Here is a 27,987-nt window from a genome sequence, read left to right as displayed (position 1 = left end):
AGTGCAATGAACATCTTTGAGCATATTTTGGAAAGTGATTTTGATTTTTTTTTTTTTTAGAATGTGCTTCTGGAAGTAGAATTAATGGATCAAAGGGTTCAAACCTTTTATTTATTTTTTCTTTCTTATTTATAATAAAGATGAGGTCTCACTATGTTGCCCAGGCTGGTCTCAAACTCCTGAGCTGTAGTGATCCTCCTGCTTCAGCCTCCCAAAGTGCTAGGATTACAGGTGTGACTCACCACACCTGGCCTGAACCTTTCAATGATCCTTGAAACAAACTGGAGACCAGCCTGGCCAACATGGCAAAACCCTGTCTCTACCAAAAAAATAGGGCATGGTGGCATGTGTGTGTAATCCCAGCTACTTAGGAGGCTGAGTGCTTTATATGACTGATCTCTTTAAATCTCTCCAAACTTCAGAGATAAGGAGTCCTGTCATGCACACCTTTTACAGATGAGGGACACTGGGCTTGGAGGGGCTCAGTCTCCTGCTTCAGGTCACACAGTATTGAGCAAGGACACACTCTCGGCTTAGGCTCTTAACCACTTCTACCCATAGCCCGCTTCTGCTCATTTCTTCTCTATTTCTTCTTTCTTTTCCCCTTTCTCTCCTGCCTAGGCTTCAGGCCTACTGCTGTAGCATGGTAGAAATTGCTTTGCCCCTGTCACAGTGCTCAGGGCAAACAAAGAGGTTGCCGCCTGCTCTTCTAGCGCAGAGTGGCTATTGACAGGCGTAAACAGGCAGGCGCTCCTGGGAAGACTGCAGGTGCGTAGTGAGGAGAATGCCTTCAGTCTTCTGAAGTCCCTGGCTTCTTTTTCCATGGAATTATAGGGCAGGACGAGATTGTGGTCAAGAAGTTTGTTTAAGTCATCATCTTGAGGCAGGACCATCGAAACCATTCCCGAGAGAGGAACATCTCAGTTATCTTTTTTTTTTCTTGAGACGGAAATTCACTCTTGTCACCCAGGCTGGAGTGCAATGGCGTGACCTTGGCTCACTGCAACCTCTGCCTCCCGGGTTCAAGGGATTCTCCTGCCTCTCCAGCTATTCTCCTGAGTAGCTGGGATTACAGGCGCCCGCCACCACACCTGGCTAATTTTTTCTTTTTTTGAGACAGAGTCTTGCTCTGTCGCCCAGGCTGGAGTACAGTGGTGCCATCTCGGCTCACTGCAAGCTCCGCCTCCCGGATTCACACCATTCTCCTGCCTCAGCCTCCCAAGTAGCTGGGACTACAGGCGCCCGCCACCACACCTGGCTAATTTTTTCTCTTTTTGAGACAGAGTCTTGCTCTGTCGCCCAGGCTGGAGTACAGTGGCGCCATCTCGGCTCCTGCAAGCTCCTCCTCCCGGATTCACACCATTCTCCTGCCTCAGCCTCCTAAGTAGCTGGGACTACAGGCGCCCGCCACCATGCCTGGCTAATTTTTTGTATTTTTAGTAGAGACGGGGTTTCACTGTGTTAGCCAGGATCTCATGACCTTGTGATCTGCCCGCCTTGGCCTCCCAAAGTGCTGGGATTACAGGCATGAGCCACCACACCTGGCCCCCACACCTGGCTAATTTTTGTATTTTTAGTAGACACGGAGTTTCCCTACATTGGCCAGCTAGTCTTGAACTCCTGATCTCAGATGATCCTCCTGCCTCTGCCTCCCAAAGTGCTGGTATTACAAGTGTGAGCCACCATTCCCAGCCTCAGTTATCTTTAATGCCATCCAGGGCTTGAGTTACCACGAGAAGCAAAGAGCCTCTTGGCTGGAGGTCTCTCCCTAGAGGTGATGGAGACAGTTGGGATGTGCCGGAGCCACCTGCCATCTGAGACGTGCCAGAAACTCTTGGACAGCTCCCTGATGTCAGTCGTTGGTGGTTTCTGTTTCAGCCCCATCTGTGGGGAGTCTCTCCCCCTCAGCAGTGGCTCTGGCTGTGATCCTGCCTGTCCTGGTACTTCTCATCATTGCGTGCCTTTGCCTTATCTGGAAGCAAAGAAGATCAAAAGGTAATTAAGTGGTAAGGGAGCTCAGGCTGGTGGGAAGTGGGACTGTGACTGCTCTGGGAAAGGGCCAGACGGAAGTAGATGTAGACATGACACTTGTCCATAGGTTGGGGACCCTGCAAGCTGGCTGGGAGAAAGCTGGTAGAGCCGTGCCCTGGGGACACACATTGCAAAGGGAGTTCAATAAACTGCAGAAAGGCCCCTGGGCAGAGCTGTAAATTCTCATCCTTTGAAAAATTAGAAAATAACTGACTATGCCAGCCTTCTGATTAAGAAATTAATTACAGCCTTTTAATAAAGAAATCCAATTATATCCATTGGATAAGACTCTCATAAAAAATGGTCACATTTCACAGGCTCTCAGGGCTGCAAGGGACTTTGAAAGTCACAGTCACATAATCCAACACTCCTCCCCTTATCTGATGGTTTGAAGACTCTGTAATCCTTTCAAATGCCGGCTTACCTGTAGTGACAAGGAGTCAGTCCTACTCAGGCAGCTTGGTGCATCTTGGGACACTTGTGCCTGTTAGAAAAAGGCCTTCCTAAGCTGAGCTGACATTTCTCTCTCCCTTTTAGAGAAACTTCTCTATGAACATGTGACGGAGGTGGGTAAGTGTTCTTGGCTGGGGGCAGGGGAAATGTTTATTTTGTTGTTAATTTCTGTACCCCCATACTCACTAACCTGGATTCTGTTCCTGAAAATTCCATTATCTGCTATCCTTGGTGATGGTGGCAATGTCTAAATCCATTGCTTCCAGTGTTTACTGCCTCTTTTTTTTTTTTTTTTTTTTTTTTTTTGAGACGGAGTCTCGCTCTGTCACCCGGGCTGGAGTGCAGTGGCCGGATCTCAGCTCACTGCAAGCTCCGCCTCCCGGGTTCACGCCATTCTCCTGCCTCAGCCTCCCGAGTAGCTGGGACTACAGGCGCCCGCCACCTCGCCCGGCTAGCTTTTTGTATTTTTTAGTAGAGACGGGGTTTCACCGTGTTAGCCAGGATGGTCTCGATCTCCTGACCTTGTGATCCGCCCGTCTCAGCCTCCCAAAGTGCTGGGATTACAGGCTTGAGTGTTTACTGCCTCTTACTTGTAATAGCTTGCCTTCCTGTATGTTTAATGAATTTTGCCTGTGAGCTCATTGCTTGATCTTATTCTGTGGGAGTTGAGTAGGTTGAACATGAGGGAAGCTTTTATTTGTTCAACAAATACTTGATAATTATCTGCTAAATGCCCTGGACAATACTAGATTCTGGGGATAAAATAGTGAGTAAAAGCAGACAGAGTTTTTGCCCTCCTGGAGCTTTCAGTGTAGTCAGGGAGATGAGATGAATTAAATAGTTACACAAATAATGTGTACAAATGCTACACAAGAAAGCTCCTGGTTCTGTGAAGGCTATGACTAGAACGAGCTAACCAAGCTTGAGGGTTGAGGGTGTGAAGTTTGTCCTGAATGACTAGAAGTCATGAGTGAAGAGGGAGTGGAAAACCATCCACCGCAGAAAGAACAGCTTCAGAGAGAAGCATGGTCGGGGAAAGCAGCACTCACTGGGGAGCTGAGGAGGTGTAGGAGGGAGGGGAAAGTGGCAGGGGTGAGGCTGGGGAGCTAGGCGGGGCTGGGCCTCCTGAGGCCTGGTGGGCCACATTCAGGATTTTAGTCATTCTCAGAAGAGCAGTGGTAAAGCAACGAATGGGGATATCCAGATGGAATTGTGCTTTGAAAAACTTGGCTGGGTGCGGTGGCTCATGTCTGTAATCTCAGCACTTTGGGAGGCTGAAGAGCGTGGATCGACTGTGGTCAGGAGTTCAGGCCCGGCCTGACTAACACGGCGAAACCTGTCTCTATTAAAAATACAAAAATTAGTGGAGCAAGGTGGTACATGCCTGTAATCCCAGCTACTCAGGAGACTGAGACAGGAGAATTGCTTGAACCCCAGAGACGGAGGTTGCAGTGAGTTGAGATCGTGCCACTGCATTCCAGCCTGGGCCGCAGAGGAAGACTCTGGGTTTTTTTTTTAACTGGCGGGGCACAGTGGCTCACGCCTGTAATCCCAGCACTTTGGGAGGCCGAGACGGGCAGATCACGAGGTCAGGAGATTGAGACCATCCTGGCTAACATGGTGAAACCTTGTCTCTACTAAAAATACAAAAAAATTAGCCGGGCATGGTGGCGGACACCTGTAGTCCCAGCTACTTGGGAGGCTGAGGCAGGAGAATGGTGAACCTGGGAGGCAGAGCTTGCAGTGAGCCGAGATGGTGCCACTGCACTCCAGCCTGGGCGACAGAGTGAGACTCCATCTCAAAAAAAAAACAAAAAACTGAACAATTCTCCCTGGCTGCAGTGTTTAGTAGAGACCAGTGGGAGTAAGACAGGATGTGGGAGACAATTTGGGCTGCCATTTCTGTTGTGCAGATGAGAGTTGATTAGAGACCAGATCAGGGAGGTGGAGGTGAAGATAGAGGTGGACACGTCCAAGGGCAGGTAAATGCAACAGGAACCAGGGACCCTCAAGGCAGTGGCAAAAAATCTCATTATCTTTTCCTTTCTTCCTCTAGACAATCTTCTTTCAGAGCATGCTAAAGAAAAAGGTAACGATATATAAAGAGTAAGGGGTAGGGAACAAAAAACACATTCTTTATTTTCTATGTAAATGTTGACAGTCATTATTATAACTCTATTACTATAATACTATACACACATGCACACATATACCCTCCATTGATATTACTGGAATTTAGTTTGCAATCTCAAGGGGCTGTGGAGCTGGTGGCAGTGGGTGAGAAGGTCAAAATTCATAGGCCTAAATTACCATAAACTCCCTTCATTAGCCTTTCCGCCAATCATTTTAAAAAGAAGTCTACTTATTATTGAAAAGTATATTAATGTGGTCATATGGGATGTATGGGAATTTCAAGAATCCACACAACCTTTGCACAGAGAGAGGTGGTATGATACAGAGGAAGGGTTGCAGGCTCTGGGGTCAGTGACACCTCAGATCATTGGTTTGCCACTTACTGGCCTTGAATAAGTCACTTTACTGCTCTGGGTTTTGGTTTCCTCATCATCAAAATGCAGATAACTTCCTCTTACTTGATTGTTTTCAGTGTTAAAACAGGCAACCTTAAAAAAAAAAAAAAGAAAAGAAAAGAAATCTGTCACAGTGCCTGGAACTCCTTTTCCTTATTGCCATTTTGTCTTCATTAATTGGACATTTACTGTGGGCCACTGAGGGTCAAAGTTGGACACCTTGTTGAAGTCTATCTGGGAAGACAAGTCACTGGCTCAGATGACTCCAGATTCAATTATTTCAGCATCTCCTCTCTTCCCTCCTTACATCTCCTCCAACCCGGTACAAGTGTGGCATGTATCTGGCAGACACTGGCTGTTCTGCTCAAGTAGGGAGGGAACAATGTGGGGTGAGGGCGAGGGCCTCCGACTCAGAAGTCAGACAGACTTAGATTGAATCCCACCTCCTTGGTCACTTACTAGTTGAAAGACCTTGGGCAAATTTTGTGTCCCTTTGAGCCTCAGACCACCCCCCTATAAAATGGCAATAATAATTCTAGGCACCTCACATTGTTGAGGATTGAGTGCCTACTTCAGTATACGCACAGAAGACAGTAAGTGGAAGCTGTTAGTAGTGGACATAGTGACAATAAACCATAAGCTACTTAGGAGCCGTGTCATATTCGGCTGCATTTCTCCAATGCCTAATGCCTAATGCCTAATACATGCCGGGCCCTTAGCACGGGAACTGGTGGTGGACTCAGGATGTATAACTTCAATTGTCCGGCAGGGTAGGGGGAAATGTGGGCCATGTGGCCCTCCAGAGAAGCCACAAGTACTCCCCGGAAACATATGTCTCATACACATATATCCCCAAATCCTCTGGGACCTCCAATTTGTGAAATTTATAACCACAGGGGAGTTACTGTAGAGAATAATAAAGCCATATTAACAAGTTCATGCTAGGCCTTTGGCCAGTTTTACATTTAGATACCAGAAACGGTGGGCTATAAAAGGACAGCAGTGCATACACTCATGTACCAGTTACAAACCTATAGAAACACTCATGCAGACAGCAGAAATGAAACCAGACAGATGAAAAGGAGGGGAAGGGGAAGGAGGAACCAAAGTCCCGGGCAGGCTGGGTCACTGGGGGAGTGTCACCAGCACCATCAGATTTCTGGGTCTGAACTCTGGGACACGGAGCTGGGACTAGGGACATAGAAGCGTCACCATCATTTTAATCTTCTGGGGTGGAGTGATGAGGCTTCCACAGCCCGAGGAAAAAGAGGCAGGATCTGATCACTCACTCCTCTCTCTCTTTCTGGTTTTTAGGAAAACTCCATAAAGCTCTCAGTAAGTTCTGCTCCTCATCTATGGCACAAGCTCCTTCTGCTGACACCTTTGCTTTAGGATGAGCATCTCAGTTTCACTTCCTGGGGCAGAAGGGAGGGGGTAAGGGTAATTCAAGCCATGGGGACTGGGGCTTTCTTGGCTCTCCAAGGTCTCTTTTCTCAAGTGTTCTCTGCTCCTCTTTCCTACACAACTGTTATTTAGTCTTTAAATTGAAAAATGTTTCACCAAGAAGAGATAGATGCACCTCCCATAGGTGAAGCCATCTGGAAGTCCCTTTTATCACCCAGGCATGAAATTTCCTTAGATGGGGTCCAAGAGGACGGGATCCTCATTAAACTGAATATGGTGGAGCAGTACTTCTCCATCATTTCATGTGTGAGGACCTCTTTTTAGCATTAAAAAAAAATCTGGCCAGGTGCAGTGGCTCACGCCTGTAATCCCAACACTTTGGGAGGCCAAGGCAGGTGGATCACTTGAGGTCAGGAGTTAGAGACCAGCTTGACAACATGCTGAAACCCTGTCTCTATTAAAAATACAAAATTGGCTGAATGTGGTGGTGCACGCCTGTAATCCCAGCTACTTGGGAGGCTGGGGCAGGAGAATCACTTGAACCCAGGAGGCAGAGGTTGCAGTGAGCCGAGATTGCACCATTGCATTCCAGTCTGAGCAACGAGAGCGAAACTCTGTCTCAAAATAAAAATAAAAATAAAAATAAAAATAAATCTGTAGACATGTGACATATCTATGCATTATTATATTGAGAAAATATACATGCTCACAAAGTCCAATACTCAGTGATAGTCTTAAATGAAGTAATATTTCCTACAACATCTACATAAATTTATGTTGTCATTACCTGTAGGTGTGAGATGTGTTACTTATTTAGCCTGCAGATAAGGTTTGGCTCACATAGGAATTTGCTGATCCTCTGCAGTATCTCTGGGGATACTCCCGTGGTCCACAGCTGGGATCTATTGCTCTTGCAAATCTTCTGGGGAAGTTCCAGGGTATGGCTATTGAGTATCTATCTGCCCGTGGTGGGGATGGGACTGTAGCATTATGGGAGGGCCTCTATATAGAGGCCCTCCTTCTGATTTGCCAAATTGTTTTCATTCTTTAGAGAAACTCCGGAGTGAACTGAGTAAGTTTCCCATGTTCTTATAACTTCCGTACCAACTTATCTCTTGTTGCCCTAATATTTCCAGTGATAGCTCATTCCCCTTGTTTCTTCTTTCATAGAGCTGAAAAGAGCTGCAGCAAACTCAGGTGAGATGCACTTCCTCCACGTTTGACCACCACCCTATAGGAGTTCTTAATGTCTCCAGTGTTTTAATGATCCCCTTTTCTCATTTTTCAGGCTGGAGAAGAGCCCGGTTGCATTTTGGTAAGTTATACCAATCAAATAGATCCACATTTCAGAGCACATCCTCCCTATGGCTTTGTAACCTTAGATTTTGTTTCATTCCTCTGGAATGCATGTAATTTAACATTTTTAAAATCAAATCTGTATATCTGCCTATCAAATTAAAAAAATCTTTGTGATCGATTTTAGGTCGTACTTAGATTTAGAAAGTATCCCCTCTTTTAGAGTGCTGATAAATATTAGGTTTGGTCTTCTTAAGGGTTTTCTGTGATTTTTGAGATTTTTCCTATGTTTATCGATTATTTGTATTTCTTCTTTGTGTGACTTTCTGTTCCTGTTCTATTTGGGCTATTTTTTTTATTTGTGAGGACTCTTTCTAGATAAAGTATATTAGCTCTCTGTCATATTTGTCACCAATTATTTTTCATTTGCATTTCCTTATAGTATTTTTCTGATGCATGAGTGTTTTATTTTTACGTAGTCAAATGCATTCATCTTTTCCTGTGTACATGCTTTCAGGTTTGGGAAGTCCTTCCTGTCCCACAACCAGATAAATAGCCACTGCTTCCACCACTTTCTACACATATGCTTTTTCTTCTTTCTCTGCAGACCAATTTGCTTAGGGGTGGTGATTAAGATTCTCAGAGAAGAAGGGAATGGGTTGAGCAGATGCCCCAACAATATACATTATGAAAAGATTTGCACCTCTCTTTCAATTTATTCCTAAATAGGTTGCATTTTTTGCTGCTGTTCAAATGGGATCTGTTTTTTTTTCACTGCTTTGGGATCTTTATCAATTTTCTAGGCTTTTATCCTTCTCTTGTTCACACCATCTTCCTTCAGGCACAGTACAACGAATTATGAGTTGGCCACTGGAAAGAACTCCAGGTCACCTTGGCTGGCATTCTGGGAACATACAAACCCTTCTGTCTCACATTTACAGTCTGGCTTATTGCCACCACCTCAACTGCGTATGGACTTAACTCTCCAAAAAGAGCCTGTTTGCTGTATTTCGGGAAGGAAGGAGACTCACTGTGACACTCATAATCCACAATTTTAAGGAAGAATCCTTCTCTCTATATTAACATTTAAAAATAATAATTTAGTCCTACCTATTTGGGAGGCTGCAGTGGGAGGTTCACCTGAGGCCAGGAATTCAATGCTGTAGTGTGTTATGACTGCATGCCCATGAATACCTACTGCATTCCATCCTGGGCAACATAGTGAGACCCTGCCTAAAATAAAATAAAATAAAATAAAAATAAAGCAGATAATTATAAGTAATAATTTTAAGTGACAAAATGAACATCATGTACTCACTGTAGGAATGAGGCACTATCTCATTAGTTCATCAAGTCTGCGCAATAGCTCTACAACACAGGTTCTGTTACTATTTCCATTTTACAGATGAGGAAACTAAGGTTCAGAGATGAATAACAAGCCCAAGGTCACATAACTAGCATGTGGCAGAGCTGGGATTCAAATATGCTATGTGGCTATAGGACCTAACATCAAACCCTATATTTATCATCACACATTTGATTCTTTTGGAACATCAAAGACAAAGGTAGTGTCTTACTCTATTTTCTGTTGCTGTAACAGAATACTTGAGACTGGGTAATTTACCTAGGAAAGAGGTTTATTTAGCCTATGGTTCTCGGGGCTGGATGGTCCAAGATTGGGTGACTGCATCTGGTGAAGGCCTTGTGCTACTTCATAGTATGGTGATAGCTGCTTCTGGAAAAACAGAAGGGCAGTGAGTGCCTGCAAAAGCAGAGAGGAGACAAAGTGCCTGATCTGCTTTATCACAACCCACTCTCCAGAGAAATAAACCCAGCCTTGTGAAAACTGTATTAATCCCTTTGTGAGGGACCCAAACACCTCCCACTAAGCCCTACCTCTGAACACTGCAGCAATGAGGTATTAAGGTTCCAACACATGAACTTCTGAGGGACACACTTAACTCACAGCAGGTAGTTATTTCCTAAGGATTAAGGCGGCTTCACAGACAGATGAAGAAGAACTTTTTCTTCTATTACCTAGTAATCGACCAGGAGACCTGTTCTTTGAAAGAGAAAATTATTTGATTCCAGTACACATGGTGGGGGCGGGAATCCGTGAACTAAAATGGGCTAATGACAGTGATGGCAGACCTAAATATTTTTTTTCCCTCCAAAGCTATCCCCACATCCCTTAAGACCTAGGCTTCCAAGCCTCACCTGTCTATGTCTCTTTGCAGTGGCAGTGACCCTGGACCCAGAAACAGCACATCCCAAACTCATCCTTTCTGATGACCAAAGATGTGTACGGCTTGGAGACAGAAGGCAGCCTGTACCTGACAACCCCCAGAGATTTGATTTCGTCGTCAGCATCCTAGGCTCTGAGTACTTCACAACCGGCTGCCACTACTGGGAGGTGTATGTGGGAGACAAGACCAAATGGATTCTTGGGGTATGTAGTGAGTCAGTGAGCAGGAAGGGGAAGGTTACTGCCTCACCTGCCAACGGACACTGGCTTCTGCGACAGAGTCGTGGGAATGAGTATGAAGCTCTCACATCGCCGCAGACCTCCTTCCGCCTTAAAGAGCCTCCACGGTGTGTGGGGATTTTCCTGGACTATGAAGCAGGAGTCATCTCTTTCTATAATGTGACCGACAAGTCCCACATCTTTACTTTCACCCACAGTTTCTCTGGCCCCCTTCGCCCTTTCTTTGAACCTTGCCTTCACGATGGAGGAAAAAACACGGCACCTCTAGTCATTTGTTCAGAACTACACAAATCAGAGGAATCAATTGTCCCCAAGCCAGAAGGGAAAGGCCATGCTAATGGAGATGTGTCCCTGAAGGTGAACTCTTCCTTACTACCCCCGAAGGGCCCAGAGCCAAAGGATATAATCCTGTCCTTGCCCTCTGACCTTGGCCCAGCCCTTCAGGGGCTCAAGGTTCCTTCTTTTTAGGGATATGCCACATTACCTGCTCCCATCACCATCCAGCCCAGCACCCTGGACTTCAGTCGCCTGGTCCAACCCCATGATTCTGGAACGTCTCTTCTCCTTAACCCAATCCAGACCCTTTTGTGGTTTCTATTTGTACCACTTTTCTCCCAGAACTCAGTTCTGAAGCTTGCCTTTCTTCTAAGGAATTGAAGTTTCCAGTGACCTGAAGGGAGGATTCCTGGAAACCAATCAGTTTAGGTGTAGGTGGAGATGTTGAATATGTGTTACCAAGATATAGCACAGGTTCAGGGGAAAGAGTTCTCTACTCCAGGGGTTATTTAGAAGACACTTTCTCTGCCTCATCCTGCCCTCAAGCTTTAGTCAAGAAGTTATGGCCCCCAGTCCCTGACTTCTTATCCCATCAAGGGCTGCTTTTCTCTCTTTCTCTCTCTCATTTCTGGCCTCTGGCCCCCAAAGTCAGCTTTCTAAAAGCAAGCATGTTTTAGACCACTCACTCTTTCCCTCTTTCTTCAGGAATGAGTTGGGGGAGGAGTAAAACACATCCTTTTCTACTCTCTTAATGCTGTTTATAACGTAGTTTGGTGATATCCAGAGCTAATGTACATGCTTTCAAAAGCTAATCTGCCTGTTGATGATAACTAGGTACAGGGACTTTAAACACAGTTGCTATAATCCTGAAAAGCCTCAGGAGCAATCAGGTTACTGGGAAGCACAGCTGCAGAGAGCTCAGCTGTGTATTGCCCTCTGACTTTGGCCCAGACCTTCAGAGGCTCAGTCTGTTGAGTCTGTTGTGACTGTCTTATGAATCAATCTGTTGTGCCAGCCCTTTCTGAGATTCAGAGAGGCCCAACTAGAAAAAGTGGCAGTTTTAACCACCAACGTAGAAGCTTTCTTTTTCCCCACAAGACCATTGTACTGGAATACTTGACTGTGTAGCAAACAGCCTCTTAGGTTGGAGAGTATTGACTTCAAATAGGAAGTTGGTAGACTAGGTGTGAGGATGGAATAATGACCTTGATTTTTGGGTGCGTATTGCAGAAGCCTAGTCACTTTTAAGTCACACCACATAATGAGATCTGTGGCCTAATTGTGGAGATGTTGGTTATCAGTTTGCAGATGAATACAGAGTTCTATCCAACAGAAACTGTATCTTTCTGTTTGTCAGAAGTTCTCTGTTAGTTCCTGTATTAGTCAAGGTTTTCCAGAGAAACAGAATCAATATATATTGGGGCAGGGGGGCGGTGGTTATTATAAGGAATTGGCTCACATGATTATGGAGGTGGTTAAATCCCAAGATCTGCAGGGTAAGTCAGCAAGATGGAGTCCCATGAGAGCTGATGGTTTAGTTCCAGCCTGATGGCAGCAGGCTTGACACCAAGGAAGAGCTGATGTTTAATTCAAGTCTGAAGGCAGGGAAAAAAAGCTGATGGCCCTGTCCAAAGGCTATTAGGCAGGAAGAATTCTCTTAGTCAGGGCAGAGTTAGCTCTTTTGTTCTATTCAGGCCTTTAACTGATTCCATGAGGCCCACCCACATTTGGGAGGACAGTCTGCATTACTCAGTCTACTGATTTGAATGTTAATGTCATTGAGAAACACCCTCACAGGAACACTCAGAATAATGTTTGACCAAATAACTGGGCATCTTGTGACCCAGTTAAGTTGGTACATAAGATTAACTATCACAGTGACTCAGTGGAATTGTTTGCTTTTCTACAGTTTTAAAATAAAAGTTTGGTATTTGTGTTTTGGTATGCTGTTATTTTCATTGCGAATGAAGAGTTGTGGGGAAGGTAAGAGATTGGTTTTCAAAGAGCTTTGAGTCCCCCAAGGCAAGGTTTAGCCACCATTCACACTAAAGCCATAGTTTTATTCCCGAGTCTGCTCTCTAGTATTTTATTTTATCAATTTATAAACAAATAGTGTTCATCAGGTACACATATTTCACTCACCCACATTCAGTTCCAAACATGCGTTCCTGAATATCCCAGTCTTAAAACTAACTCACATTGTCAGCTTGTGGAGGCAGAATACTTACATACATACATATACACATGTATATATGTATGTGGATATATACATATCTATTATATAGGTGCATATGTATATATGTAACATGTATGCATGTGTATATGTATGCACAGATACACATATGTATGTATACATATTCACATGTATGCATGTATATACACATGTATATATTAATGTGTATATGTGTATGTGCATATACACATGTGTATGTGCATATACACATGTGTATGTGCATATACACATGTGTATGTGCATATACACATACGTATGTGTATATACACATACGTATGTGTATTATACATGTATATATGTATATACATATCAGTCTACTGATTTGAATGTTAATGTCATCAAGAAATAACCTCAATATATGTATTATACGTACATATAACAACTATATACAACATATATACATATATATGTATGTGTATATGTATACACACATACACATGCATGAGTATATATGTATGTATATAAAATATCCTTACAGTAATTCTGCCAGGGATTTTATGGGGGAGGAAGTTGGTACTCCAAATGGCTAGGTGGTAGAGCGGGGTTTTATACTTGATTTATCTAGCTCTGAAGGCAATGCTCCTTGTTCTGTGCACTGAAACATTGTGCAGCTATGAGAAGCCTGCAGTTAGTCTACGTATTCCATTAGCCTTTTATTATTTAAAAAAATAAAACCTGAAAAAAATGACATAGTCCTGGATACTTTGGTGATCTTGTTGTGTCTGGATTGATGAATAAGTGTCAGGCTTAATTAGGGATGCATGCAGAACCCGGGAAAATCCCTACTTAGGGACGCTGGCAGACCTGGAGGTTGCTCCTTGGACGGGTACTTTTCGCTTCTCCGATAAGGAGAATGGGTTATTTTATCTTTTTTTTTTTTTTTTTTTTTTTTGAGACGGAGTCTCGCTCTGCCGCCCAGGCTGGAGTGCAATGGCCGGATCTCAGCTCACTGCAAGCTCCGCCTCCCGGGTTCACGCCATTCTCCTGCCTCAGCCTCCCGAGTAGCTGGGACTACAGGCGCCCGCCACCTCGCCCGGCTAGTTTTTTGTATTTTTAAGTAGAGACGGGGTTTCACCGTGTTAGCCAGGATGGTCTCGATCTCCTGACCTCGTGATCCGCCCGTCTCGGCCTCCCAAAGTGCTGGGATTACAGGCTTGAGCCACCGCGCCCGGCCGGGTTATTTTATCTTTAAACTCCCTTCCAGCTCTACCCTCCTTTGATTTTAAGTTATTAAACCTTGAGTGCGGTGCCATACTCTTGGCTTCGTTGGATGTCTACAGGACGGTCAAGGGTTACCAACTCAAAGTAAAGAAGGAACTCTGAGTACGTGCCCCCTTGGAGGTTGTGTAGGTTAGCTATACAGATTCTACAACTTCCCAGACGAGTGGCCCTGAGACTTGGGGTTGAACGCGCGAGCACGCAAAGAAATCCCACCTTAGGACAGAACCCAATCTCTTCAGCTGCGTTCTAAACTTCGCAAGTTTTCTCCGAGTCTACGCGCTTCCTTAGGACTACAACTCCCAGCATGCCACGCCGGAGGTCAAAGCTTATTGGCGGTCCCGCTAGGTCGCTTGCGTTGTGGCAGTTATAGTAGCCAATGGAAATAAAGGATTATCTTAAGAAACCAATCCTGGAGTAGTAGGGAGGATCCTTCCTGGGTTCCGGCTCCGGCCCCAGCGCCTTCCCTTGCCTACGGAGGCGGTGCTGTCCCTGACCGAGCAGCGGGAGTGAGGTGGGTCCGGGTTGGGCCCGAGGTCGCGGGGGGAGGCGGACACGACTTCGCGGGAAACTCTGTACACGGCCACTTCACTCTCACCGAGAAGTTGGAGGCTGCTGTTTTGCTCCCTGGACCGAGTGGGAAGCCAAGGGGCCTTGTGGTCCCTCCACCCCGACCCTCGGCCCTGGTCCCCGGACGACGCAGCCAGGTGGCTGTCCCCACCCTATTCCCCGGCCCTTCTGTTGGGTTTGAGTATACGGCACTCTTGCCACTGACCATACGTTTAGAATCAGCCCTTCCTCCTCTCCCACCCCTCCGGCCCCAAGCCCGCCGGCAATCTCTGAAACCAGCCCTTGTCCCCTTGGGCCTCCGCCATTGGCTTCTCCCCGCCCCACAACACACAACCCAGCCTCTTGGGCCCTGGCCCTATGACACTTCTGGCTGTCTTTGCTCCCTCTTCCCTGACCAGCTCCTGCTACCCTCTGGCTTCCTTGGTCCTCCTCTATCTTTGACCCGTTATCTAGCTTCCCTGTACAATTACCCTGCTCGTCAACACTTTGCCCTTGGTCTTTCACAACTCCTCTCTCCCCTTCCTCCCCGCAGCCCTTGACTTGGCCCCAAAGACCTGTAACTTTGGCCCTCCATACCGCACTATGGCTTAGCTCCTTCCCTTTAACCTAGCCCCTTCACCGTCATCATCTGTGATCACTAGCCCCATCTTCTTGGCTCTTACTTCTTAGACCTGGCCCCTTCTCCACTTCTCAGCCCCTTCCACCTATGCTTCTCCCTGTGCAGCTGAGCCCCCGGGAAGACAAAGCCCAATAGACCTCTTTTCCCCCAAAATCTCTGCAGTGTGATGTGACAGTGCCTCTGTACTTCAGCTTCATTCTCGTCTCAGTAGGTAATTGGCTTTCTATCTCTGCGCGTCCCAGTCTTACCCATCCTGCAAGTCTTAGATCAAATACCTACTCTTCCATGAAACTGCTCAACCCTGATCTCATCAGGGAGATACACCTGTGTCATGTGAACTTCAGCGGTACTGTTTTTATTTATTTCCTTCCTTCCCGTCTTCTCTCCTTTTCTCCTTCAGTACTGGTATAATGGTTAAAAGCACTGGCTTTGAAGTGATGGGCATAGGCCCCAGTTCTGCCACTTACTTGCTGTGGGCCCTTGGTCAAGGTACTTAATTTCTCTGAGCCTCAGCTTTCTCATCTCTAAAATAAGTATGATGTGAAGTGAAATTAGATGATTCATGTATGGTGCTTAGTTCACAGCTTAGCACTTGATATGAGCTTTGAAAAATGTTAATAATGTGCCAGTGCTGTGTTAGACACTGAGGAGTGGGTACAAAGGTGACTAAGGCCCAGTTCCTGCCCCTGTCCCCTGAACTTAACCTTCTGCATTGTAAGACAATTTCTGCAGTTCATGGTCTGTGTCACTACACTGTATCACAAACTGTGAGTGGTAATCATAATCCTAAATCCTTTTGCTCTTACATTGACCTAGCATCCAGCCCTGGGTAGAGCTGGAGCTTGGTAAATTATAGGTTCTCAGAATAGCAATTTTGGAATGGAGGCCAAATAGCTCATAGCATAGAGATACTGTAGCCGTGGGTCAGATGGGAGCAGGGCAGGGGGTGGGGGATGGGATGGTGGCGTAAATTAAGATCACATTCTGTCACTTATACATTCAAAGACATTTGAGCACCCAGCTTTATGCTGCAGAAGGAAATTACTAATATGACCCAGTCCCTTTCCTCAAGTTGCTTATAAACTGCTAGTAGAAACAGACATGTAAGTAAGTAATTGCAAACCACTATAAGGCAAGCACAAGATTCTGTGAGTGCATAAAGGAGAAAGGCAGGAATCAGGAGATTGCTGAGGAAAAGTGGGTGAGAATAGACACAAGTAACCATGAATTGGGTTCTGAAGACAGAGCTGGTGTTTTATTCAGCTCATTCAACAAATACTTATGAAGGATCTACTGTGTATGGCTGCCACTACTCTAGGAGTTTTGGTTACATTGGTAAATTGAAAAAAAAAAAACCCCCCCCCCAAAAAACACAAAGACACCAGCTCTCATGGAACTTATGTTTTAGGGAAGCAGACAATAAATAATTGACATAAAGAAAATGTCAGAAGGTAAGATATGCTGTGGGGCAGGGGGACTGGGAGTGTGGGAGTGACTTAAATTTTTTAAAGGATGGTCAGGAAACAGTGTCTAAGTATCACGGAATAGTTTCTCATGTTTACTTGCGTTTTTGGAAGTAAAGCAAGTCAATTTTCATATTGATTATCTAAATTCTTCAAGGAGCACTAACAGGGATTGGTAAATTACAGCTCACTTCCTGTTTTAAATAAAGTTTTATTGGAACACAGCCACACTCCTTTATGTCTTATCTATGGCTGCTTTAATGATTCGTGATACAGTGGCAGAATTGAATAGTTACATGGCCATAAATATCCCATGGCCATAAATATCCCATGGCCATAAATATTTACTAAATATTATCTGGCCCTTTACAGAAAAAGCTTGTCAATCTCTGGTTCTTAAAGAGTTGAGGGTCTGTCTGTATTTCACATTTTAGAAGGTTATATACAGTTTTATGCTATTTTTAAGTTAAAAGTTTTTTCTTAATGAGATCGTTTAAAAGATCTTTTTCTTGTGTTCTTCACAGGGCCTGGATATAATGTCTTCAACAGTTGTAACAGCAGCTGCTATTTGCTGATTGACAGCATGTGTCACACACTCTGCTGAGTATTACAGGCATTTTTTTCTAATACAAAGTCTTGTAGTGTGGGTAGGTATCACAATTTTAGTGATGAGGGAGTTTAAGCTCAGAGTGGTTGAATAATTTGCAGAGAGTAGTAGAGTTAGTATGTGTCACAGTTGTAATCCAGCCCTAAATGTAGTCAGTACCTCTTTCTTCATTCTGTGTTTTTTTCCAGAAATACTTGCAGACTTGAAGGAATTATCAGTCTTTCATTTTCTATCATCAGTGTCCTGTGATAGTTTGTGCTTCCCTCCCTCATCCCTTTGTTCATGTCACTCTGTTCACCAGCCCACTCTGCTGAAATGTCGTTATTTCTTCAAGGCCTGGAGGAAATGCTATCACTCTCATCAGAGGTACTTTTCACCCCAACTCTTTCCCTGTCCTTGGCTGTAGGAACCTAAAGGAGTCTGTGAGGCTTAGCACACATTTACTGATGTTTGCACAAATCAAGGCCTATACTGGGCACTCTTATGTGTTTAGTTTTGGGGTGGAGTGTGGGGAGTGTGGTTTGTGTGTCTGTCTGTGTTTATCTTTGTGTGTACTTGGTATGTGAGTGTGTGCTTGTGTGTGGTGTGTGGGTATATGTGTGTAGACATATATGTAACTATGTGTGTGGCTGTGGCATGTGGCTAAATGTGTGTGTAGTGTGTGGTGTGATAATGTATGGTTGTGTGTGGTGTGTAGGTGTGTGGTGTGTAGTTGTGTGGCTGTTGTGTGTGGTATGAGAATGTGAGTGTGTCTGGTATGTGAGTATGACTGTGTCACATGAGAATGTGGCTTTGTGTATGGTGTGAGTGTGTATGTGTGATTCTGCTTGCTTGTGTGCATGCATGCGTGTGCGGGGGGGGGGGCAGTGGGTGGGGCTTTGTGTGGTGTTTGAGAATGTAGTGGAGGGCACTGACTGATCAGAAGAAACACAGCCCAGGCCCCACAGTAGGTCCTGGAGGTCCCAGGTATTAACCCAGATGTTTACTTGCTAGATTCTGCTGTGGTCTGGAGAGGGGTACAGTGGCAGAAATCTCAAGAAAAGGCAAAGCTGGGCTTGTCACCTAGGAGAGCCTCAAGATTTAGAGGTTTTGTTTTGTTCATTTTGAAATCTGGCAAATAGATGGATACTTGTAAGGAAGGCTTTTCAAAAAGGATTAAACATAAAAAGAGTTACAGTTAACTTACAGTTAGGCAGAAAAATTGCACTTATCCCAAAATGAAAGCTCTTTTACTTGCCCATGAATTATAGTCTGGATTGTCGTTGCTTAGTGATATCAAGAAGAGTGACATTATTCAAATGGCACAAATATCATCTGGTGGTGGTGGACAAAGCCGGTGCCTTCTTTTTGCTCTGGTGGGTAGCTTTAAATATCTCTGAAAGTTTGTCACTTAAAAGGTAGCAAGTAAAGGTGTTCTATCCAAGTATTCCAGTTGATTGAAGTTATTTCTAGTGGATGGTCCCATGGGGAAGGTGTATACCCTTCAAACTGAACAAAAGATTCCCTATGATCTGGCCCAACCCAAAGAATAAAGGTGTTGGCCATTTGTGTTCATTCTCAGGGTTCAGAGATGGGCAGTGAGAAGGAGCAGAGTCCAGAACCACACCTGCCTGAGGAAGGGGAAGGGGGTAAGCCTTGGAGAGTGGATGACTCAGAGGGTTCTTGGATCCCACCTGGGGAGAAGGAGCATGGGCAAGAGAGCCTGTCGGATGAACTGCAAGAAACTCATCCAAAAAATCCATGGCAGAAAGTCACTGTCCCGGCTCGAGAGCCAGGGGATCCCATTGCTCATCCAAGGCATGAGGCAGATGAGAAACCCTTTATATGTGCCCAGTGTGGCAAAACCTTCAATAATACCTCCAACCTGAGAACACACCAGCGGATCCACACTGGTGAGAAGCCTTACAAGTGTTCTGAATGTGGCAAGAGCTTCTCGAGAAGCTCCAACCGCATCCGGCACGAGCGGATCCACCTGGAAGAGAAACACTACAAATGCCCCAAGTGTCAGGAGAGCTTTCGGCGGCGCTCAGACCTCACCACACACCAGCAAGATCACCTAGGCAAGCGGCCATACCGCTGTGACATCTGTGGCAAGAGCTTCAGCCAGAGCGCCACACTAGCTGTGCATCACCGGACCCACCTGGAGCCAGCGCCCTACATCTGCTGTGAGTGTGGGAAGAGCTTCAGCAACAGCTCCAGCTTTGGCGTGCATCACCGCACCCACACAGGTGAGAGACCTTATGAGTGCACTGAGTGCGGGCGGACCTTCAGCGATATCTCCAACTTTGGAGCTCACCAGAGGACCCACAGAGGGGAGAAGCCCTACCGGTGTACTGTGTGCGGGAAACACTTCTCCCGGAGCTCGAATCTCATCCGCCACCAGAAAACTCACTTGGGCGAGCAGGCTGGGAAAGATTCCAGCTGAAGGAGAGCCCCATTTAGAGTGAAGGAGAGAGAGCGAGAGACCCCAACCTATTGGAGGAAGATCTTGAGCATCTGCTGCTGCTACCTTGACCTCAAGCCCTTCATCCCACTTTGGAGAATGGTTTTGTGTTGCCTCTGAAGTCAGGATCTCAGGAAGTCCTGATAAGGGACTCTGGAGTAAAAACCCTTGCCTCTTTCCGGGCCAATTTCTCGTGCTGAAAAGTCAGAGGACCCAGTCTTGGCTTCACTTTCTTGGGGTGAAAGAGAAATAGGGTAGGCTCAGAACATGCTCGTGTCATTAAGGCAGCAGTCCCCTGGCCTTTGAGGAAGTACCTATGAGATGGGTGTCACTATCTGAAGGTTCTCCAAATTGCCTGTGAACTTGCTTAGGTAGGAGTGCACTGCAGTGTCCTGCTAGTTCCCACCTATTGTGCCCCAACTTTGCTTCTAGATCTCTGGGCTGGGAGGAGTGACCTTCTCAATGGAAGGGGCCTCCTTGGTCTGGAGAAGAGATCTGAGGTCCTGCCTTAGAAATGAAAGGGAAACCCTCAGGGAGCCATGACCCAGGGACCTTCACACTCCCCAATGTTTGTTACTTGTTATCGCTCCCCCAACCTCCCCAACCTGCCTCTGTTTTCCCCAGAGTGATTAGCAGTAAAACCCTTCAATGAAAAGGACCCGTGTACTTATTTGGGGAAGTGGGGAGCTGGGGAGATTGTCCCACTGAACCCACTCTGCAAGGGAGTTGAATTCTAAGAAAGACAGGTAGATGCTCTGGAAAGCAAAAGAAAGCCGACTGAGTTTCTGGGGCCTTTGAAGAGAAGGGGGAAAGGAAAGGAACTAACATTAATTGAGCATCCACTACATGCAATTGTTTCCATCAGTCACATTTAGATTCTTTATCTCATGTAGTTGTTACAGCAACCCTCAAAGGAATAAGAAGAGGACATGGAAGTGAGTAAAGATAAAGTCACTTGCTGTGAAGTCATAACAGCAAGTATGTTGTGGAGCAGAGTTCAAACTTGGGCCTCCCTGACTGCCAGCTGTTGCTCTTTTCACCAGATTTACCTTTTAGCTTCTGAAGGAGGAGCCACTTAGGAGACTTGCCTGGAGGTAGGAGCCAGTGTGGCCTCTTAGTATGGCCTTGGACCATTTGCTCTATGGCAAGTCAGTACCAAGCATGAGAACCTTTTCAACTTTATTTTGAGGTCAACTTTATTTTATCTTGAGACAGGATCTTGCTCTGTCGCCTGGGCTGGAGTGCAGTGGTGTGATGACAGCTCACTGCAGCCTTGATCTCCTGGGCTCAAGTGATCCTCCCACCTCAGTGTCCCGAGTAGCTGGGACTGCAGGTGCACACCACCACACCTGGCCCTCAATGTTATTGATTGAGCACTTACTCTGTGCGTAGGAAGAATGGCAGTGACAGGGAGTAGGGGGTGAAGGGTGGGATAAGGTGAGAGAAATCTTAAAACCCATAATGAGAGTCTTTGCTTTTAGTAGCAATAGTTTAGTCCCCAAGGCTGAAACAGCTTAGCACGGATTCTGTCTGGTTTCCTGTCCTCCTGGTTTAGGCCTGGCTCCACATGGCAGATTTCAGTGTTTTCTACATCGAAGTTTAGTGTTCACCCAGTTTTCCTCTAACAAATACAAAAGAACCCTTCCTCTAACAAATACAAAAGACCTCTGTCTACCTCTCTTGTGAATTTGGGGCCCTACTCTTCCAGAGTGAGGGGCCCTCTTCATTTGTAGCCAGTTGGCAGAGTGTGATTCTGGCACCAGGCTTGGAACTGACATCACCCATAACCTTGCCTAACATGGGGACCCTGCCGTTCACCAGGAAGAGATGTGCTAGGAACTTTACACTCATTGAATTCTCACAGCAACTAACAATGACCTGCATTTGCCATATGTAGAACTAGGCTGATGGAGAAAGTGACTTGCCCAAGGTTACAGAGCAAGTAAATGTAGAGTGTAGGACCTGAACTGCTGCCCAAATTCAAGTCCTGTATTTTGTCCAACTACAAAAGACTTCCCAAATGATTCCTTTATATTTATAGGGTACTTTATTGTTTACCAAGCACTTTTATTTCATACACGTTTTCCGATTCCTTGAAAATCTCCACACAATATATTTTAAACATATAGTCACCCAAACGTGAGTTGGCACACACCCTAATAATAAAGATCACTATCTTCTAAACCCTACTAAGTGCCAATTATTGTACACCTCTTATCTCTAATCTTCATACTATCCTTTAAGGTAGTAATGTCCCCATGTTCAAGGCAAGAAAATTCTGTGAGGTTAAATGACCAGACCTATTGGCAGAGTTGGACTTAATTCAGGTATGTCTGATCCCAAGGCCAAGCTCTTCATTATACCCACCATCAAGCTAGGTCTACAGATCCCCTCTCAGTCTGGGAAGCTTGGTCTGACTCCTTTCTGACTTGGAGACTTTGTGACGACCACTGTGACGTTTTTTGTTTTTTGTTTTTGAGACAGAGTTTTGTTCTTACTGCCGAAGCTGGAGTGCAATGGCGTGTTCTCAGCTTACCGCAACCTCCACTTCCCAGGTTCAAACAATTCTCCTGCCTCAGCCTCCCGAGTAGCTGAGATTACAGGCATGTGCCACCACACCTGGCTAATTTTGTATTTTTAGTAGAGGTGGGGTTTCCCTATGTTGGTCAGGCTGATCTCAAACTCCCGACCTCAGGTGATCCGCCCGTCTCGGCCTCCCAAAGTGCTGGGATTACAGGCGTGAGCCACCGTGCCCAGTCCCCGCTGTGATTTTATAAGAGTGTCTGCTGCCATTTGGGCCTACGACCAATGTACCAGGCCCCTGCTTTGATCTTGGAACATAACTCCCCAGCCGATTTCACTTGTCCCTTTTTTTTTTTTTTTTTTTTTGAGATGGAGTCTCACTCTGTTTCCCAGGCTGGCGGACAGTGGTGTGATCTTGGCTCACTGCAGCCTCTGCCTCCCGGATTCAAGCAATTCTCCTGCCTCAACCTCCCGAGTAGCTGGGATTACAGGTATGTGCCACAACACCTGGCTAATTTTTGTATTTTTAGTAGAGACGGGGTTTTGCCATGTTGGCCAGGCTGGTCCTGACCTCAGGTGATCCACTTGCCTCAGCCTCCCAAAGTGCTGGGATTATAGATGTGAGCCACTGTGCCCAGCTCACTTGCCCTTTTTTGACCGTAACTTATATGCTAAGATTTTTTTGTGTGAGTCAATGCTTTTGAGTCCTGACTAGTCCATTTATTCACTGTCTAACTTCCTTTTAAACTTTATTTTCTCCTTCATTGCCCTTATTTTTTCCCTTTCTCCCTCACTCCATCTATTCTTTCTTCTCTTCCTCTCCCTCTTTTCCTACTTCCCTCTTAGTCACTTGTAATACTGACACTGAAGACAATGTGGCCCCTGATTTCTAGTGCAGGAGATTGCCACACAAATCCAGAGTTGCAATGCAGGATGATAGGTGTCATTACAGTCGTACCCAGGATGCTGTAGAAGCCGGGGGAGTACCTTAACCTGGCCTGTACTGGACAGTGGGGCCCAGAAGTGGGTAAGACATAGTCCTTCCTGGCTGGGCACGGTGGCTCACTCCTGTAATCCCAGCACTTGGGAAGCCGAGGCGGGCAGATCATAAAGTTAGGAGATCGAGACCATCCTGGCTAATACGGTGAAACCCCATCTCTACTAAAAATATGAAAAGTTAGCCAGGTGTGGTGGCAGGCACCTGTAGTCCCAGCTACTGGGGAGGTTGAGACAGGAGAATGGTGTGAACCCGGGAGGCGAAGCTTGCAGTGAACTGAAGTGGCGCCACTGCACTCCTTTCATCTGAAAGGATATGATTGAATTTGGTCTGAATGAATAGTTGTTTATAGCAGAGAAAAGAGAGGAAAGGTAAAGGTTATTTCAGATGGAAGGGAAGGCTTAGTGTTTTAGGAAATAATGAAATGTTTGATAGTGTGCCCTGTGTGAGGAGGAGAGGAGGCCCTTGTGTTGGATGCCAGGTTAAGAAATTTTGGACTGTGTACAATAAGGAATTTTAAAGCTTGGGAATGACATGATAACATTCATCATTTATTTAGGAAAAGCACTTGGGCTAGTGTGGAGGATAAACTAAAGAGGGATGAGTGATTTGGAAACATGCTCAGTGTGTAAACCAGGTGCCAATTAGGACCCTCCTGATCCACAGAGAGTTCTGTATGATTGCCTCAGAGCATTGCCAATTCCACAGAATGAGAAATTTCAAACCTTCCACACCATTTCTGCAGATTCCTGGGGTTTATGACCTCATAGTCTCTTGCCTGAGATTCCTGTGATCTGTATAAACCTTTTCTATTTTGTCCCCATTAGTCCTGTCACAGAACTCAGCTCTTTTGATAAGTTTAGAATCCTTGCAAGAGATTGAGAATCTTAGTGAGGAGTTACATTAAGACATGTCAGTAGCTTCCTATTCTGTCATTTCTGCTCACCTCCCCACCCTCTCTCTGGATTGCCACAATAAGACTATGGTGCATCATTGTTTGTTGTTTGATATTCTGAGATAAGGTCTCCCTCTTGCCCAGGCTGGAGTGCAGTAGTGTGATCACAGCTCACTGCAGCCTCCGCTTCCTGAGCTCAAGCAATCCTCCTACCTCAACCACCCCAGTAGCTGGGACCACAGATGTATGCCGCTGCACCTGGCTAATTATTTTTGTTAGAGATGGGGGTCTCACTGTCAGGCCTCTGAGCCCAAGCTAAGCCATCATAACCCCTGTGACCTGCACGTTTACATCCAGATGGCCTGGAGCAACTGAAAAATCACAAAAGAATTGAAGCAGTCAGTTCCTGCCTTAACTGATAACATTCCACCATTGTGATTTGTTCCTGCCCCACCCTAACTAATGAATCAACCTTGTGACAGTCCTGCCCTGGACAGTGAGTCTCAGGAGCTCCCCACTGAGCACCTTGTGACCCCCACCCCTGCCCACAAGAGATAACCACCTTTAACTGTAATTTTCCACTACCTACCCAAATCCTGTAAAACTACCCCACCCCTATCTCCCTTTGCTAATTCTCTTTTTGGACTCAGCCCACTTGCACCCAAGTGAAAATAAACAGCCTTGTTGCTCATACAAAGCCTGGTTAGGTGGTCTCTTCACACTGACGTGCATAACATTTGATGCCGAAAAACCCGGGTCGAGAGCTCCTTTGGGAGACTGCCCCCCTGTCCTCACCCTCCCTCAATGAGGAGATCCACTTATGACCTCGGGTCCTGAGACCAGCCCAAGGAACATCTCACCAGTTTCAAATTGGGTAAGCTGTCTTCTTCACTCTCTTCTCCAGCTTCTCTTGCTACCCTTAAATCTCCCTATCCTTCCAATTCCAGTTCTTTTTCCTCTCTAGTAGAGACAAAGGAGACACATTTCATCCATGAACTCAAAAACTCTGATGTCGGTCATGGATTTGGGAAGACAGTCTTCCCTTGGTGTCTGATCATAGCGGGGACGCCTGCCTTGATCATTCACCCACATTCCACTGGTGTCTGATCTCCACGGGGACACCTTCCTTGATCATTCACCCACACTCCCTTGGTAGCAGGTCAACTGCAGGGACGCCTGCTTTCCCTGCTCACTCACATTACAGCCCAGGACTCAGTCAGGGGTGCCTACTGGAAGCCTGGTAGGTGCCCACCTCCGTTTCTCCGTGTCTCTACCTTCCTCTTTAAAGTTACCTTCTCCACTATGGGCAACCTTCCGCCATCCATTCCTCCCTCTTCCCCCTCAGCCTGTGTTCTTAAAAACCTAAAGCCCCTTTGACTAACACCTGACCTAAAACCTAAACATCTTATTTTCTTCTGTAATACTGCTTGACCCCAATACAAACTTGACAATAGTTGCAAGTGGCCAGAGAATGGCACTTTCAATTTGTCTATCCTTTAAGACCTAGATAATTTTTGTCGAAAATTGGGCAAATGGTCTGAGATGCCTTACGTCCAGGCCTGTTTTACACTTCCCTCCCTCCCTAGTCTCTGCTCCCAATGCAACTTGTCCCAGATTTTCCTTCTTTCTCTCCCATCTGCTTCTTCAGTCTCCATCCCAAGTTCAGAGTCCTCCAAATTCTCCTTTTCCAGTGACCCCTCTGACGTCTCTCCTCCTTCCCTGGCTGCTCCTCACCAGGCTGAATTGGGTTACAATTCTTCCGCAGCCTCTGCTCCCCAACCCTATAACCCTTCTATTACCACCCCTCCTCACACCTGGTCAGCTTACAGGTTCATTCTGCGACTAGCTCTCCCCCACCTGCCCAACAATTTCCTCTTGGAGAGGTGACTGGAGCTGAAGGCATAGTCAGGGTACATGTGCCTTTTTCCCTATTGGACCTCTCCCAGATCAGCCAGCATTTAGGCTCTTTCTCATCAGACCCCACTAAATATGTACAGGAATTCTAATATTTAACTCTGTCCTACAATTTAACCTGGAGTGACTTCTACCCTTTCCCCAGATGAGTGAGAAAGATTTTATACCCTAGCCCAATCTCATGCTGACAACTGCCGGCATCATTAGCCAGGCCTCCAAGAAGGCACCAGGGCAGTTCCCCAGGAGTATCCCCAATGGGGATACCAAACAGGCTCCCAAGATATATCTAGACAAGATTACATGGTCTCTTGCCTAGTTGAGGGGCTTAAAAAGGACAGCATACAAAGTTGTTAATTATGACAAACTTAAGCCACTCAAGGTAAGGATGAAAACCCAGCTCAGTTCATGGCCCGCTTGGTGGCTACCCTCAGACGCTTTACAGCCCTGGACCCAGAAGGGCCAGAAGGCCATCTTACTCTTTTTTTTTTTGAGACGGAGTCTCACTCTGTCACCCAGGCTGGAGTGCAGTGGCGCAATCTTGGCTCACTGCAAGCTCAACCTCCCAGGTTCCCGCCATTCTCCTGCCTCAGCCTCCTAAGTAGCTGGGACTACAGGTGCCCACCACCACGCCTGGCTAATTTTTTGTATTTTTAGTAGAGACGGGGTTTCACTGTGTTAACCAGGATGGTCTCGATCACCTGACCTCGTGACCACTCACCTCGGCCTCCCAAAGTGCTGGGATTACAGGCATGAACCACCGTGCCCGGCCAGCTTACTCTTAATATGCATTTTATTACCCAGTCCGCTCCTGACAGGAAAAAAACCCCAAAAACTAGATTCCAGCCCTCAAACCCCACAACAAGAATTAATTAACCTCACCTTCAAGGTGTTTTACAATAGAGAAGAGACAGCCAAGCGACGACAACATATTTCAGAGCTGCAACTGTTTGCCTTCACTGTAAGACAAACCCCAGCCATGCCTACAGTACACAAAAACCTCAAAACAACAAAACTGCAGCCCCCAGGCACTCCTTCAAAACCTCCTTATGGACCTTGCTTCAAATGACAGAAGCCTGGCCACTGGGCCTTGGAAGGCCTGCAGCCCAGGATTCCTCCTAAGCCTTGTCCTGTCTGTGCGGGACCCCACTGGAAGTCGGACTATCCAACTCAGATTACAGCTGCTCCTAGACCTGCTGGAGCAAAAACCCAAGGCTGTCTGGCTGACTCCTTCCCAGGTCTCCTTGGCTTAACAGCTGAAGAGTGATGCTGCCTGATCATCTCAAAAGCACCCTGGACCATCACGGACGCCGAGCTTTGGGTAACTCTTACAGTGGAGGAAGACAGGAATGTCAGGCCTCTGAGCCCAAACTAAGCCATCATAACCTCTGTGACCTGCACGTATACATCCAGATGGCCTGGAGCAACTGAAAAATCACAAAAGAAGTGAAACAACCAGTTCCTGCCTTAACAGATGACATTCCACCATTGCAATTTGTTCCTGCCCCACCCTAACTAATGAATCAACCTTGTGACATTCCTGCCCTGGACAATGAGTCTCAGGAGCTCCCCACCAAGCACTTTGTGACCCCTGCTCCTGCCCACAAGAGATAACCACCTTTAACTGTAATTTTCCACTACCTACCCAAATCCTGTAAAACTTCCCCACCCCATCTCCCTTTGCTGACTCAACCCACTTGCATCCAAGTTAATAAACAGCCTCGTTGCTCACACAAAGCCTGTTTGATGGTCTCTTCACATGGCTGCATGTAACACTCACTGTGGTGCCCAGGCTGGTGTTGAACTCCTGGGCTCAGGAGATCCTCCTGCCTCAGTCTTCCAAAGTGCTGGGATTACAGGCACGAGCCACTGTGCCCAGCCTGCATCTTACTATATAGATGGTGTCTTACCATCACCATAGATCTTTTTCTTCCACATTGCAATAATTACTCCAAAATTGCAGTGTGTCTTACAATTAATGTTTTGGATTAAATGAAATGTCACGTACGAAAGAGATGAGATGGTGATATCAGCA

At 46.0% G+C, this 27,987-nt stretch overlaps 2 protein-coding genes and 2 long non-coding RNA genes across 50 annotated transcripts in view; 3 read left to right on the top strand and 1 right to left on the bottom strand.

The window, feature by feature from the left end:
- ERMAP (erythroblast membrane associated protein) overlaps window positions 1-12,409 on the top strand; it is a 35,113-nt gene extending 22,704 nt beyond the window's left edge. For 8 of the 32 annotated variants that reach the window (XM_077960956.1, XM_015137237.3, XM_015137222.3 and 5 more), the window contains 8 exons: window positions 1,879-1,995; window positions 2,569-2,601; window positions 4,541-4,573; window positions 6,327-6,347; window positions 7,468-7,488; window positions 7,587-7,613; window positions 7,705-7,731; window positions 9,950-12,409. In XM_077960956.1, the coding sequence (XP_077817082.1) occupies window positions 1,879-1,995; window positions 2,569-2,601; window positions 4,541-4,573; window positions 6,327-6,347; window positions 7,468-7,488; window positions 7,587-7,613; window positions 7,705-7,731; window positions 9,950-10,665 (995 nt within the window). In that variant the 3' untranslated portion in view covers window positions 10,666-12,409. Of the gene's footprint in view, window positions 1-1,878; window positions 1,996-2,568; window positions 2,602-4,540; window positions 4,591-6,326; window positions 6,377-7,209; window positions 7,368-7,467; window positions 7,489-7,586; window positions 7,614-7,653; window positions 7,732-9,888 lie in introns of all 32 variants that reach the window. The other 24 variants (XM_077960973.1, XM_077960917.1, XM_077960927.1 and 21 more) reach the window with 10 other exon arrangements.
- Window positions 93-14,214, bottom strand: LOC106998104 (uncharacterized). The gene is made up of 9 exons (XR_001444443.3): window positions 14,141-14,214; window positions 11,933-12,068; window positions 10,208-10,349; window positions 9,609-9,769; window positions 9,337-9,447; window positions 8,823-8,945; window positions 5,001-5,105; window positions 2,456-2,515; window positions 93-1,972 (listed from the first exon to the last, which is right to left on the bottom strand). It is a non-coding gene; the product is annotated as an uncharacterized LOC106998104 (long non-coding RNA).
- A 180-nt stretch (window positions 14,215-14,394) lies between these two features.
- Window positions 14,395-19,747, top strand: ZNF691 (zinc finger protein 691). 16 transcript variants are annotated; one of them, XM_077960998.1, is made up of 6 exons: window positions 14,395-14,631; window positions 15,219-15,324; window positions 17,101-17,223; window positions 17,485-17,549; window positions 18,434-18,538; window positions 18,745-19,747. In XM_077960998.1, exons 4-6 carry the CDS (start codon window positions 17,499-17,501, stop codon window positions 19,606-19,608), a joined length of 1,020 nt encoding a protein of 339 aa, XP_077817124.1. In that variant the 5' UTR covers window positions 14,395-14,631; window positions 15,219-15,324; window positions 17,101-17,223; window positions 17,485-17,498; the 3' UTR covers window positions 19,609-19,747. The 16 variants fall into 16 exon arrangements, with proteins under 16 accessions (XP_077817124.1, XP_077817116.1, XP_077817150.1 ...); XM_077960990.1 differs by lacking the exon at window positions 15,219-15,324 and having other exon boundaries at window positions 14,395-14,438; XM_077961024.1 differs by lacking the exon at window positions 15,219-15,324 and having other exon boundaries at window positions 14,395-14,438; window positions 17,372-17,549; window positions 18,454-18,538.
- Window positions 19,748-22,494: 2,747 nt separating this feature from the next.
- LOC144334012 (uncharacterized) lies at window positions 22,495-27,689 on the top strand. Its single transcript, XR_013403311.1, has 2 exons — window positions 22,495-23,261; window positions 26,639-27,689. It is a non-coding gene; the product is annotated as an uncharacterized LOC144334012 (long non-coding RNA).
- Window positions 27,690-27,987: the final 298 nt, after the last annotated feature.

Source organism: Macaca mulatta, chromosome 1 (assembly GCF_049350105.2).
Source record: "Macaca mulatta isolate MMU2019108-1 chromosome 1, T2T-MMU8v2.0, whole genome shotgun sequence".
Taxonomy (NCBI): domain Eukaryota; kingdom Metazoa; phylum Chordata; class Mammalia; order Primates; family Cercopithecidae; genus Macaca; species Macaca mulatta.
Note: the sequence above shows the minus strand (reverse complement) of the source record. Positions and strands in the feature narration are given on the sequence as shown.